The 14510-nt window shown below is 55.7% G+C and overlaps 1 protein-coding gene across 1 annotated transcript in view; it reads left to right on the forward strand.

The window, feature by feature from the left end:
- Window positions 1–14148, forward strand: part of NKD1 (NKD inhibitor of WNT signaling pathway 1) — an 84428-nt gene extending 70280 nt beyond the window's left edge. The window contains exons 5-10 of the mRNA XM_065899311.1: window positions 143–249; window positions 4022–4117; window positions 10357–10504; window positions 10992–11076; window positions 12408–12535; window positions 13556–14148. Of these exons, the coding sequence (XP_065755383.1) occupies window positions 143–249; window positions 4022–4117; window positions 10357–10504; window positions 10992–11076; window positions 12408–12535; window positions 13556–14148 (1157 nt within the window). The remainder of the gene's footprint in view (window positions 1–142; window positions 250–4021; window positions 4118–10356; window positions 10505–10991; window positions 11077–12407; window positions 12536–13555) is intronic.
- Window positions 14149–14510: the final 362 nt, after the last annotated feature.

The raw sequence follows: 14510 nt of genomic DNA on the forward strand, positions 1-14510 counted from the left end.
CAGGGCAGAATGGGCCCCACGCCATGGCGAGGACATCCTCGGGACAAAGCCACAGGGAGCTGGTGGCCCCGCAGCCCGGCACCTGGGCTTGGGAGGCTCGGGACCCACCTCCTCACGCTTTCTTCCTCGCCTCTCCCTGCAGTGGCCCTGCCTCCCGAGAAGACGGACGGGCTGGCCAGTGGAGATGAGAAGAGGATGGACAAGACAGGCGAATCCTGCCCGGGCTCCAAGAAGCAGCTGAAATTCGAAGTAAGTTTCCTTTCCTGGTGCTGGGCCCTGGATGGAGATGTTTTCTCTTCTCGGTGCTGCTTTTCGAGGAGGGAAGCTGAGGCCCATCCAGATTTGAAGGCCCCTCCCCTCCTAGGTGAATAGCCGCCCTCTGGGAGAGGTTTCTACTGCTACCTCTGGGGCCGCCCCAGCTCAGCTCAGGCCCTGGGGACTCCCCTCTGCCCTCCCTTCTCAGCTTGGGGCCCCTCTCAACATGGAGTGGTGGCCAGAGGATGCCCCTGGGCTGTGGCCTGGTGGCCTGGGGGAAGGACAGGAGAGTGAACAGGGGAGACGGCACCCTGGCCCTGGTGCTGCTGTTACTGCCTGGGTGACCACCCTCTTCTCTGGGCCTCAGCTTCCTCATTGGTGAAAGAAATCTTTGCTTCTAGCTCCCAAGGCTGTTCTGGGGAGCATGTGGGGACTCCCAGGTGGGGTGTGGACGACCAGGAGACCTTCAGCAGGTCCCTGACTCTGTCTGGGACTCAGGTGGTCAACACCAAAGGGGACATGCGCGCCCAGAGCCCACAGTCTGTCTGTCCTGCCTCCCCGAATGGAATATGAAGCTCCTTCTGTGTACCAAGCACAGGGCCAGGTGCTGAGAGCAAGACCTAGACCTGCCCTCAGGGAGCTTACCGGCTCCTCCCCGCCCTCCTTTCACCCTCACCTCCTTCCTCCTCTGTTCCCTTCATGAGATCACTAGGGCATAGCTCTGGGGCCAGCAGGTGGGGGACAGTTCCCAGCTCTGCCGCTGCCTCACTTGCGCCCCCCACGCCGTGAAATGGCGATATCTATCTTATTGGGATGTCGGAAGCATGCATCTCAAGTGCTTAAAAGGGTGTTCAATTCAGAATGAGTACTTCCTTTCCTCCTTCCAACCAGTGTTGATTGACAACTGCGGGTACCAGGGAACCCGGCAGTGAACTGGACATGGTTCCTGCTCTCATGGAGCACAGCATGGCAAGGGGGACAGATGAGTGACCTGGGCCCAGTAACTGCACAGTTGGTGACGTGGTGGGGATCTGGGAGCATGGAGGGGGACAGGGAGGTCACCTAAGTGAGGCCGGAGGGCTGCGGGGTGATGGGCATTTTGGCAGTCCAGACACTCGATGCAGTGCCCGGAGGAGGGAGCCGTGGCTGCAGGCAGAGGTTGGAGGGGGCGAGTGTCGATGCTGAGCCTCTGGGCATAGGAGCACGGGTTGGGAGAGGTGACGCACGGGGGGTAGCCTTTGGTCTCAGGAGGACACTTCTGGTGGAGGGAAGAGCACGGCAGAGTCCTGGAGGCTTGGCAGGGCCGGCGGGCTGTGCGGGACAGCAAGCTGCATCGTGCAGGGAGTCGGGGGGATGATGCAGGGGTGTGGGTAAGACAGGTCGCTGAGGGTCCTGGATGCGGGAGCTCAGGGGTCAGGTGGCATCTAGTTGAGGAGCTGTGGGTGCTAAGCTTCGTCCTGAGCTCCCCGACCCCGGGTCCCTGCAGGTCTTCTGGGGGTGCTCGGCAAAGCCAATGCCAAGCCCAGAGGCAGAGGGAAGGCCCAGACCCAGACGTCTTCCCAGGAAGCCCAAGTGGGTCCGCTTCCGGAGTGGGGCCGGCTGTTGCCTGTGACTCATCCATGGTCCCAGAGGAAGACTCACCTGAGAGGTCCGGGGCTGGGGGGACAGGAAGGTGCACGTGACAGAGGTCACGGGAGGTGGGGGTAGTTACTTAACCCGTGTTTCTGAACTTCTAACCCGAGCTGTCTTTGGAGCCAAGTGGAGGGGCTGGGAGAGGGAAGCAGGTAAACACCGTGTGTGTGTGTGTGTGTGTGTGTGCGCGCGCGCGCGCGTGTAGGTGTGCGTGCATGTGCGTATGAATGTGTGTGTGCACGTGTATATGTATGTACGTGTGAGTATGTGTGTGTATGCGTGGGAGTGTATATGCATACGTATACGTGTCCGTGTGTGTGTGCTCGCAAGCACGCACCCGTGTACAGGCATGTGTGTGGGCCGATTGCTGTGTTGCACGACACGGTGCCTCAGAGAGCAGAGTGGGCACTTGGCAGGTATCAGACAGGCGTGTCACAACTGAGGGAAGGCCGACTTTGAACTCAGCGGGGGCTGCCCAAGAACTGCTGGAGGGAGCCGGCTTGAGCTGTGGAAGCCAGGGGCAGGGATGCCGTGCTGGGGCTCACTCCCACCAGCCTTGGGAGGCCGGGCACCTCCGCTCTCTGGGGGCTGAGCCAATTCTCATGCAGAAGGAGAGTTGGGCCGAGGATGGTCTGGGGGTGTCGTTGCTTGTTTTCATAGAACTGTGGCTCTCAAAGGCCGTTTTTGGATTCTCTTTCCCCAAACGGCCATCCTTTCCGGATCTCTTTGTCTGGGGTTCCGCCGGCCCCCGCGTACGTGCCGCCAGTGACAGAGCCCCCGCTTCCCAGCTCCAAGTCCCTGTGGTCGGACACCTCGGGTTGTGGGAGTGACGATGACATCATCACTATATTAACCATTCCAGCAAACACAATCGCAGCTACTACCATTAATTAGGCTTTTCTCTGTGCCAAGAGGCATACACACTGGTTTCCAGTCCTCCTAAAGCCGACCCTGAGACAGGACTTGGGAGGTGATCCCAGGGGGTAGCAGGGAAGCAGGGGCGCCCGTGACGGGGGGGTTGATGGGCGGGTCACGGGCAGCTCGGCTCTGTCCGTTGGGGCCCCTCGGAGAGCAACTCCGAATGTACTCAGGTGTGTCCCCCGGCCTGGCCCCTCCCTGTTCAGGTTGACTGCTTGGGGCTGCCTTCGGACAGGGAAGCCGGGCGCCTGAGGTGGGAGGTCGGAGACTGCCCACCGCAGCTACAGGGGAATGTGGAGGGGGCCGAGGGGACGTGGGACAGAGCAGTTAATGCTCCCAACAACCTTCTGAGGTCGATACCATCATTTTCCATAATTTATGTGAGGGGAAACTGAGGCACAGAGAAGAGCAGGGCCATGTCCAAGGTCACGCAGCTGCGGAGGGCCAAGCCTGGGCTGGCACCTGGGGCAGACTCTTTAACTCTTAATGCCCCTCCTGTCCTACCTTCCAGGTCAGGTGGCCACCCTGGGAGTCCCGTCACGGCTCCCTGAGTCACCCCTGCATCTTCCAGTAGCGTCTAGCCCTGGGTCCAAGTGCATTCTTCTTGAGGCCACAGAGCCTCCTCCCAGAGGCCCCCTTGTGTGTCCTTGGCCTTTGAAGACCCAGAGACTGTCTGCACCTGGCAGACACCTCTCCCCAGACCCACGCTCCCCTGCCCGGCTTGGCCTCTCTCCCGGGCCCGTCACGTCTTGGTCATCACGCTCTTTTTTTTTTTTTTTAATAAATGTATTTATTTATTTAATAAATTTATTATTTTTTAAAAATTTTTTGGCTGAATTGGGTCTTCGTTGCTGTGCACGGGCTTTTCTCTGGTTGCGGCGAGCGGGGGCTACTCTTCGTTGTGGTGCGTGGGCTTCTCATTGCGGTGGCTTCTCTTGTTGCGGAGCACGGGCTCTAGGCGCGCAGCCTTCAGTAGTTATGGCGCGTGGGCTTCAGTAGTTATGGTGCGCGGGCTTCAGTAGTTGTGGCACGTGGGCTCAGTAGTTGTGGCTCGCGGGCTTCGGTAGTTGTGGTGTGTGGGCTCAGTAGTCATCACGCTCTTCTTCACACAGAGTCTGGGGAGGACAGGGGGAGGTGGCAGCCCCATGACGTGGCCTATGGGTGTTCCAGCCTCCGCGTGATCAACCACGTTCGTCTGTTGTCTGTTTGTGTCCAGGAGCTGCAGTGTGACGTGTCTGTGGAGGAGGACAGCCGGCAGGAGTGGACCTTCACTCTGTACGACTTTGACAACAATGGCAAGGTCACCCGTGAGGTGAGTGCACCCGCCTGGCCTCCCGCCAGGCCACGCCCTCGGGCGCAGGCCCACGATGAGCCGGCCACTGCTGTCCCTTCCCCTTCTCCTAAGGGTAGGTGGGGAGGGCAGGAGCGAGGCTGCTGGGAGCTTCACGGAGACCTGTGAATGGGGAGGGGAAGGGCTGCCGGGCTGCTCTTGGCCGAGGCACCGTTCCTGCTGCAGAAGGGGCAAGAGGCAGGCGCTGAGCCCAGGCCTCCCTAGAGGAGGACCCTGGGCCCCAACAGAGTCCTGTCCTGCCTCCTTCTCTCTCTGGTCCTGGAGCTCTGAGATCACCCCAGGCCCCTTCCCACCTCGGCCAGTCTGCCCAGGAGCTGGGGTGGGCTGGACAGACAGAGGCCAGGCAGCGCCTACCCCCACTGATGCAGGAACGAGCAGCTCCAAGGGCCCGGCCAGCGGCTCAGTTCACAGGCCCGTTCCTCCTCCCCCTCCCCTCCGCCTACATGCCTGTGTCTCTCTCTCCCTCAAATCTCAAATCTCCCCACATCTCTTTCCTCCCTCGGTTCCTCGCGCCCTCTCTACATACCTGAGTCCGCGCATGGCGCACCTGCTGGGTGCATCTCCTGTGTACTGGGTGCACAGTGGGCAACAGCACAGACGCAGTTTCTAGCCGTGTAGCTCCAGCAGTCCGCTGAGGGAAGCAGAGCCCGAACAGTCACAGGGTCATCGTAAGCTGTGACGTGTTCAGTGACGGAAATAAACAGAGTGGTATGAGCGAGATGGGCAGGAGTGTCCAGGGAAGCCTCTTGGAGGGGGTGACGTGGGCGCTGAGCTGGGCAGAGCCATGGGCCGGGGAGAGTGAGGGCGCTCAGGGCATTTAAGGAACCAGGGGAGACTGGTGCGGTGGCTGCTTATCCAGAGAGACAGGGCTGCAGCCGGGAGCCGGCAGGACAGCTCGCGCAGGGCTTCTCAGGCTCCAGCCAGCATCCTGACTCTGATTCCAGGTGTTACGGGAAGCCAGGGGAGGGCTGCTTTAAGCTGGCGAGTGATCTGATCTGAATTATTGCCGACTGTTGCTGCCTCTCTTATGCCTGGGTCTTGGTATCATCCCTTCTGCCTCCTTATTGCCTCTTCTGTCCTGTTTCTCTCTGACATCCTCTCCCTCCCCAGGAGGCCCTGGTGTTCAGGTGCGCTACCTGTAACAGATCTGCATAGAGAGAGGTCTGAGATGAGCATGGCTGGCCCCACGCCCACCTCTCGCCCAACACGTGAGGGCCTCAGGGTGTTCCCAGGGAGAATTGAAGCTTTGCTCTCTTATCTCCCTGTCCCAGTTCAGGGCTCAGTATTTTCTTCTCTGTAGACAGTGCAGGAAAAGCTGCCAGAGGGGAGACCTGGGTGAAAAAAGCCCACCTCTTCCGCAGGCTGTGGTTTGGGGGTTGTTAGAACAGGTCGGAGGAAGAAGCTGTGAGTGAATTTTAATCATTCAGGACTCTTTGGGGAATCAGTGACAGAATCCCAGCACAAACTACAGTAAGAAAAAAAAAAAGAGGACTATGTTGGCTCATGTAACTGAAACTTCAGTCCACAGGCACTGACTTCAGGCATGGCTGGATCCAGAGGCTCAAGGTCTTCAGGACTAGCTGTTCTTCACGGTTCTCTTTCCTCTGTGTTCCTTTATTATCAGGCCTGCTCTCCGCTTGGCAGTAGCGAGATAACAGCTGATAGTTTCAGTCTATATCCCATGCTCTTTGCAACCCTCCCAAATTCAGAATGTCAGCTGGAGTTCCAGAACCGAATCTGACTGGCTTTGATTGAGTCACATGTCTGCTCCTGAACCAGTCATTTTTGCCATAAGTTTGTGATGCTTTTAATGGCCAACTCTGGGTCGATGTGCTCATTCTGGAGTCAGGGGAAAGTTATTTGACCCGTGAGTCACAAAGACTGAAAATGGGGCGAGGTGGATTTGGCTTACAAAATAAAATCAAGGTGCTGTTATTAGGGGAACAGAGAATGGATTCTAGGGAGGCAAAGCCCCCAGAGGGACCTAGGTGTTTGGGAAGCAGTGGAGACCCTTCCTGGTTTGGGACCCTGGGGAGATGAGGGATGGTTTAGGTGAGACCCCCAAGTGCCCTCCAGCTGTGATGCTTTTTGTTGGGGGTTATTGTTTTTCCATAGCGAGGAGCCCCTGTTTCCCACCCCCCTGCCCCCACCTGTTAGGGAATGGAGTCATTATCTTCACAGGGGAACACATTACAGGCTTGAAGCCTGCGTAACAGAACTGAATTGGGGTGGCAATAGGGGGCAGCCAGGCTGGGCTTCTCAGAGGTGTGGTGGCCTCTCCCCTCTTCTAACACGTGAGGTGGCCCAGACGACGCGGCCTCTGGTAGCCGTCCTCTTCCTTTCTAGCTCAGAAGAGGCCGAGGGAGCCTCAGGAGCTGACTGTAAAAGGGTTTGTCCCCCACCTCGGAGACCTTACAGAAACCTTGCAGGCAGACACTGCATTCTGCTTTCCTTTACCCCTTGCTAACAAGATGAATAGAAAGGAAGTGAGGCTTTCCAAGGAGGGTGCCCCAGCTCGGCCCCTGGGGTGAGCCTTCACTGGTTTCTTTCTCCTGCCTAGCAGCAAGGAGGTTGGCTTCCAGTCCAGGGAAGACCCAGCCTGGTGTTTCTTTGGGTCTATTTTTAGCCCCAAAGCCACTCCTCAAATCTGGCTATAAGTACGGTTCCCCTACACACGCTCTGGCCATCAGCATGCATGTTCCTCTGTGCTGGGGCAGACGCGCTTCCGCCTCCCCACAACCACAGCCTACAGCTTCCCAACTCGGAAGAAAAAACCTGTTCATCCTTCAGGTGTTCACTTGTACAGTATTTACAGGCACCTACTCCTCTCCGTTCCGGACCCTGTGCGGTCAACAGGGCTGATTTTCCAGCTGGGATAGACAAAGCACACATGTTCCTAGACCCCGAATCAGCTGGAACGCTCGGGGATCACACACCAGGGCCCCAAGCCTGGTATATGATGCTTAGGTGATGACGTTGGTGGACCTCACTTTCCTCACCTGTAAAATAATGACACCTCCTTCACAGGCTTCCTAAGATGATGAGAAAGAGTGGGCAGTCATGGTGGTGCAGAGCAGCTCAAGGGAAAGAGAAGGGGGAAGAGGGGTCCTCCGTGGGCCTTGCCAGAAGAGCTGGGATCCCCAGGGAGCCAGCAAGTGAGTAGCTGGAGCCCAAGTCTCAGACTGGCAGCCCCACCGTCCCAGGCTAGCCCTCAGATGTTCTGGCCCAGCACAGGCAACAAAAGCAAAAATAGATGAATTGGACTACATCAAAATTAAAAACTTCTGCATCAAAGGACACAATCAGCAGAGTGAAAGGCAACCTATGGAATAGGAGAAAATATCTGCAAATCATGTGTCTGAGAAGGGATCAATGTCTAGAATATATAAAGAGCTCCTACAACTCAACAACAAAACAAACAACTCGATTAAAAAATGGGCAGGGGCTTCCCTGGTGGCGCAGCGGTTGAGAGTTCACCTGCCGATGCAGGGGACATGGGTTCGTGCCCCGGTCCGGGAAGATCCCACATGCCGTGGAGCAGCTGGGCCCGTGAGCCATGGCCTCTGAGCCTGCGTGTCCGGAGCCTGTGCTCCACAACAGTGAGAGGCCTGCGTACCACAAAAAAAAAAAAAAAAAAAAAAAAAAATGGGCAAAGACTAACTAGATATTTCTCCAAAGAAGACACACAGATAGGCAATAAGCACATGAAAAGATGCTCAACATCACTAATTATCAGGGAAATGCAGATCAAAACCACAATGAGATAGTACCTCACACTGTCAGAATAGCTGTTATCGAAAGGACAAAAAAATAACGAGTGCTGGTGAGGATGTGGAGAAAACAGAACCCTTGTGCACTGTTGATGGGATTATAAATTTGTTCAACCACTATGGAAAATAGTACGGAGGTTCCTCAAAAAATTAAATATAGAATTACCATCTGACCCAGAAATTCCACTTCTGGGAGTATACCCCAAGGAAGTGAAGGCAGATTCCTTAAGAGATACTTATACAGCCATGTTCATAGCAGCATTATTCACAACAGCCAAAAGGTGGAAGCAACCCAAGTGTCCACTGATGGGTGAATGGATAGGCAAAATGTGACATATCCATACAATGGAATATTATTTAGCCTTAAAAAGGAAGGAAATTCTGACACATGCTACAACACGGATGAACCTCGAGGGCATTACGCTACGTGAAAGAAGCCAGTTACAAAAAAACAAATGCTGTGTGATTCCTAGAGGTTATCTATGAGGTTCCTAGAGGTAGTCAAATTCATAGAGACAGAAATAAAATGGGGGCTGCCTGTGGCTGGGGGCAGAGGGGAATGAGTTGAAAAAAATTACCTAGTTGCCAGTATCAAAGATTCTGAAGATTTAACAAGAGATTCTGGGTTTCTGGCTTCTCTGGAATGACCCTCAGCCTGCACTGCCACATTACAAATCAGTTGAGCTGGGTGGCTGCCGCCTCCTGTGGGTGGGAACAGTACCCCAGTTGGCCCCAGCATTCCTGGTCATCCATCCACCTACCCGCATGGCCATGGCAGTGCTTGGTGTCACCTCTGCCCAAGGGCTTATGGGTGAGGGGGCAAAAGGGGGCTGAGTCTGTCTGTGTTCATGAAGAGTCTCTGGGCAGATAATCGACCATCTGTGAGCCTGACCTATAGAGGGCAGATACCTTTTCCAGAGTTTTCCAACATCATTCAAAGTGGGAGGCCTCCCCTCAGACCAAGGACCTTAGCAGATGCCCGGTACAAAGGGAGACCTAGTGAGGGGAACCTGCTTCCCCCTCCGTCACCCGATCAGGATTGGAGAGCACTGTTCTGGTTAAGGGGGTAGCTGAGGCCCAGAGAGAAGATGAGATTTGGTCAAGTTCTCACAGAATAGTTTATCTTTGTGGACGCATCCACTTTTCCATTTTTCATGCAGGAGGTGCTCATCAGACCAGAAGTAGATGCTGTTGACGCCCACGCCCGCAGTATCTGAGGCCCTCCTCCAAGTTTACCTGTTAGTGCCCAGCATAAGAGCTTTCTCTGGTGCCTGGGAGATGGCTTAGGCTTTTCAGTACAGCCTGGAAGTCTGGGGGATGTAGCGTCCCTGGTGCAACTCTCCACCCATAGCATCCCTGGGGCAATTTTCTACCCCTGAGGGATGATGGTATTTTTTTTTTTTTTAACATCTTTATTGGAGTATAATTGCTTTACAGTGTCGTGTTAGTTCCTGCTGTATAACAAAGTGAATCAGCTATATGCATACATATATCCCCATATCCCCTCCCTCTTGCGTCTCCCTCCCACCCTCCTTATCCCACCTTTCTAGGTGGTCGCAAAGCACCGAGCTGATCTCCCTGTGCTATGCAGCTGCTTCCCACTAGCTATTTTATATTTGGTAGTGTATATATGTCAGTGCAACTCTCTCACTTTGTTCCAGCTTACCCTTCCCCTTCCCCGTGTCCTCAAGTCCATTCTCTACACCTGTGTCTTTATTCCTGTCCTACCCCTAGGTTCTTCATGACCTTTTTTTTTTTTAGATTCCATATATATGTGTTAGCATATGGTATTTGTTTTTCCCTTTCTGTCTTACTTCACTCTGTATGACAGTCTCTGGGTCCATCCACCTCACTGCAAATAACTCAATTTCATTTCTCTTATCCCATTGTATATGTGTGCCACATCTTCTTTATCCATTCATCTCTCAATGGATACTTAGGTGGCTTCCGTGTCCTGGCTATTGTAAATAGAGCTGCAGTGAACATTGGGGTACATGACTCTTTTTGAATTATGGTGTTCTCAGGGCATATGCCCAGGAGTGGCACTGCTGGGTCGTAGGGTAGCTCTATGTGTAGTTTCTCAAGGCACCTCCATGCTGTTCTCCATAGTGGTTGCGTCAATTCACATTCCCGCCAGCAGGGCAGGAGGCCCCCCTCTGGGATGAGGGTATTCTGAAGCAGCTTCCACGGTCCCTCCAAGCTCCCCGGTGTCCCTGAACCCCGCTGCCCACGGCCCTTCCTGTGCACTCAGGTCATTCACTCTCCCTCTCCCTCACTCTTGCTTCCCCTTCCTGTGAACCCCTGACATCCTAGTGTTTGCCTGAGGCTGGGCTTTGGGGGAACCAGGGAGGTTTCGGCCTTTCAGATTCCGAGGCCCTCCGATTCCTTTGTTTTAAACGCACGTGGGTCTCTGCTTCCCTTGCCATCCAGGACATCACCAGCCTGCTGCACACCATCTACGAGGTGGTCGATTCCTCCGTCAACCACTCCCCGACGTCGAGCAAGACGCTGCGGGTGAAGCTCACCGTGGCCCCCGATGGGAGCCAGAGCAAGAAGACCGTCCTTCTCAATCATCCCGGTGAGGGCTGGAGGGCCACGCTGGCCACGGGAGTCGGTCCACTCCCAGCTCTCAGGGAGGGTCAGAGCCCCACCTGGGAGGAGTGGGAGGGAGTCCTGGGGCCTTTCCTGCGAGCTGCTCTGTGGACAGGTGGGATTTGAGTGGGTCCTTGAAGGTTGGATAGGGAAGGAATTCCAGATGGAAGGCCCTGCATAAGCAAAGCGCTGGAGGTGGGCCTGGGCGTGGCCAGCAGCCGCAGTAAAGGCTTCTGTGATGGGGAGCGCAGGTGGGCGGGGCCTCGAAGGCAGCTAAGGAGTCTGGGGAGGAGGTGAGTCCGGGGGAGGCATCAGGCAGGGCAGGAAGCCGCGAGAACCCTCCCCGCAGAACCATTGCGAAGCTGCTGTGGGCCAGTTTCAAGGGCTGTGTGCTAGGCAGCCTGGGTGGGGCCGGGAGGCCCACGGGTGCAGGAACAGGCTGCTCACCGGGCTGTTTCTCTGGTTGGACTCAGACCTGCAGAGCACCAGGCCCAGAGCAGAGACCAAGCCCGCCGAGGAGCTGCGAAGCTGGGAGAAGAAGCAGCGGGCCCTTCTCAGGTAGGGCGGGCGCGGGCAGAGCCGACCCAGTGCCTCTGAGCACGGATTGAGCCCCAGCTGTGGACCTACCTCTAAGGGATTCCAGGCAGGAGGCTGCAGTCTACATTCTCCTCGGGGGCAGGGCATAGGGGGGTGGGCAGTGATTTCAGAGGTCAGGTTCGCAAATCAAACTCAGTTGCCCAAAGAGCTAAATGGAGGTCCACGTTGCTTCATCCAAAATGCTTTGGGCCAGATTTGTTCTGGAATTTGGCATTTGTTGAGTTTTAGAAAGGTGCTCCCAGTGTATTTCTATCTGGGATCTGCACAGCACCCCAGGATTTAGCACATAGATATTTCTGCAGGGACACATATAAATATTCATGCTAAGTGAGAGAAAGACTATAGCTACCTTCGCATCTGTTTAGAGCAAGCTTGGCTGCCAAATGGGTTATGGAAGATCTTTGTTTTCACGTGTTTTGGATTTCAGAATTGTGGATAAGGGGTTGTAAAGCTGCAATTCATCTTTCACCTGTTGTTATTTAACTGCAAGGAAGGAAGTGAGGAGAGGAAGGGAAGAAAGGAGAGAGACTGGGTAAAGCAAAGTGCTGAGTAAACAGTAATATAAAGTAACAGTAATGTGGGACAGTATCTACTGTGAACATGGAGAGGTAATGACTGGGATTTGAGAAGCAAATAGGGGAAAGAGAGAAGGTGGTCCAGGCGGGGACACAGCATGGCGTGGGGAGAGGGCTAGGAATTGGGGGTGCCCAGGCTGGCTACAGATGTGGGGGGCTGCCCTGGGGGAGCAGGCAAGCTAGTGTGGGCAGATCACAGAGGCCCTTGAAGGGGAGAGGCAGGGAGCCCAGAATCCCGCAGTGGGAGAAAGGTCACCTCTCTCCCCCGCCCGCCCCTCCCTGCACCTCACACCACACCGGGAAGGCCCATTCTGAGCTTTGGGCAGGTTATGGAGTGTTCCAGCCTCAACTCCAGTGGCTTGGGGGCTTCTGTTCTCCCCACCCCGTGGGGAGCCAGGTGGATGTTAGGAACACATGGTTTGAAGCCTGGCTCTGGAGCATCCTTAAGTTTTGACCAGTTACCTTCTCCTTTGCTTTGGGCCTGTTCAAAGCATGGTCCCTAACCCGTCCTCCCGGAAGGCCCAGGGAGGCCAGGCAGGGGAGGAAGAGGAGGGACAGAGCGCCGACGTGCTCACTCCCTCCCGCCCCTGCTCCCAAGACCCAGACAGAAATTAACAGAGGATCCAGAAGGGTTTGTCCTGGTGGCTTCCCAGGAGCTCGTGGGACCACTCCCACTGCGAGGCCAGGGCCCACCCTCTCGCTTGCCTTCCCTGATAGGTTCCAGGGTGACAGCCGTCTGGAGCAGTCCGGCTGCTACCACCATTGCGTGGATGAGAACATTGAGAGGAGAAACCACTACTTAGATCTCGCTGGGATAGAAAACTACACGTCCCAGTTCGGGCCTGGTAAGGGCGCTCCTTCACCAGTAAGGGCGGCCAGGGCAGGGCGTGGCGGGGCGGGCAGGTGGGCTGGTGGGGGAATGTGTGTTCGCTTGGGCTGGGGGAAGGCCTAGCTTTTACTGGACAGAGTGTAGAGTCTTCTTGGAGGAGATGGCATTCAAAACATTTAAGACATTAAAGTAAAACATGCACAAAGTTGAACAAAATCAAGTAGTATCCGAGGGTTTATAATTCAATGAAAACAACAGTTCGGTGCTGCACCCCGACCCACCCCTCGTCCAGTGAGGACCCTGGGCTTCGTTAAGCAAAACAGTGCTCTTTTTTTTTTTTTTTGCGGTAAGCGGGCCTCTCACTGTTGTGGCGTCTCCCATTGCGGAGCACAGGCTCCGGACGCGCAGGCTCAGTGGCCATGGCTCACGGGCCCAGCCGCTCCGCGGCGTGTGGGATCTTCCCGGACCGGGCACGAACCCGTGTCCCCTGCATCGGCAGGCGGACTCTCAACCACTGCACCAGCAGGGAAGCCCAGGGCTCTGTCTTTATCAGCCCTTGACATCTCAGCTCTTGCTAAGATAGATGAAGACACAGTCCACTTAATTTCACTCCCCACAACGCCCTTCTCCCCTTCCCCCCGCCCCCGCCCCATGTTTAATTCCTCTCTGAGTTACCTCTATAAGTTAAGGAACATGCTTGTAGATTTCCTTTGTGCTCCAGTGACCTTAGGCAGTTTTAACAATGTCCCTGTCTCCTCTCTTTCCAAGCTCTCAGAAGGAGAATTAATTATTTTTAAAGACCTAACACAGAAACAGTTTTTCCCACTTAGCAGATGGCAAAGTTCCATTCCAGAAAAGTTTCCTCCAAGGCAGAGGGAGGAGCAGTGGGCGGGGCGTCGGGGCATCGGGTTAGCTCTGATAAGGAGCAGCTGCCTCTATCAGCCTGGGAGAACCGGGGGCGGAGTGGTTTCCAGGGCACCGTGTGACACCAGCACACAGTAGGTGCTCATTAAACATTTGTTGAATTGGTTCCTAGGCTCCCCGTCAGTGGCTCAGAAGTCAGAACTGCCACCCCGCACCTCCAACCCCGCTCGATCTCGCTCCCACGAGCCAGAAGCCATCCACGTCCCACACCGAAAGCCCCCAGGCGTGGACCCTGGCTTCTTCCACTTTCTTGACGCCCCATTCGCCAAGGTCTCGGAGGTCCAGCAGCGGCTCCGGGGTGGTACCCAGGACGGGAGCAAGCACTTTGTGAGGTCCCCCAAGGCCCAGGGCAAGAGCGTGGGTGTGGGCCACGTGGCCAGAGGGGCAAGAAGCAAACCCCCCATGGGACCTGCTGTCCCCGCGGTGTCCCCATCCGCCCACCTGGCCGCCAGCCCGGCCCTCCTCCCCACTCTGGCGCCCCTCGGGCACAAGAAGCACAAGCACCGTGCCAAGGAGAGCCATCAGGGGTGCCGGGGCCTGCAGGCGCCCCTAGCCGTGGGCGGCACCGTCGTGGGGCGGGGCCACGTCAGGGAGCTGCCCGCGGTGGTGGTGTACGAGAGCCAGGCCGGCCAGGCGGTCCAGAGACACGAGCATCACCACCACCACGAACACCACCACCATTACCACCACTTCTACCAGACCTAGAGCCCCGCCCCCGCCCTTGCCCCACCATATGAAGGACCCCCTCCCCCTGCCCCCAAGGCATTATTATTCTATTAATTATTGTTATTATGACGATTATTGTTTATTAATAATTATTGTTACTCCACTAATATTCAGCTAGCCTCCATGTAGAAGATATATGGAAACACAGAACTAAACTTTTATTTATATGTCGTGGGGACTGCATAACTTACCCAAGAAATGACTCTGGGTTTGGAAGTGGCCTGTAGTGGCAGAGGCTCCCTGGGGCTCCGGAGCTGCGGTGTCCACGCAGGCCATTCCACACGCTTCCCAGCCCCGGGCAAGCCCTCGGCCAGAGCTCTGCCCCATCCCAGTCTCTTCCA

The sequence above is a fragment of the Phocoena phocoena genome, chromosome 20 (assembly GCF_963924675.1).
Source record: "Phocoena phocoena chromosome 20, mPhoPho1.1, whole genome shotgun sequence".
NCBI lineage: Eukaryota > Metazoa > Chordata > Mammalia > Artiodactyla > Phocoenidae > Phocoena > Phocoena phocoena.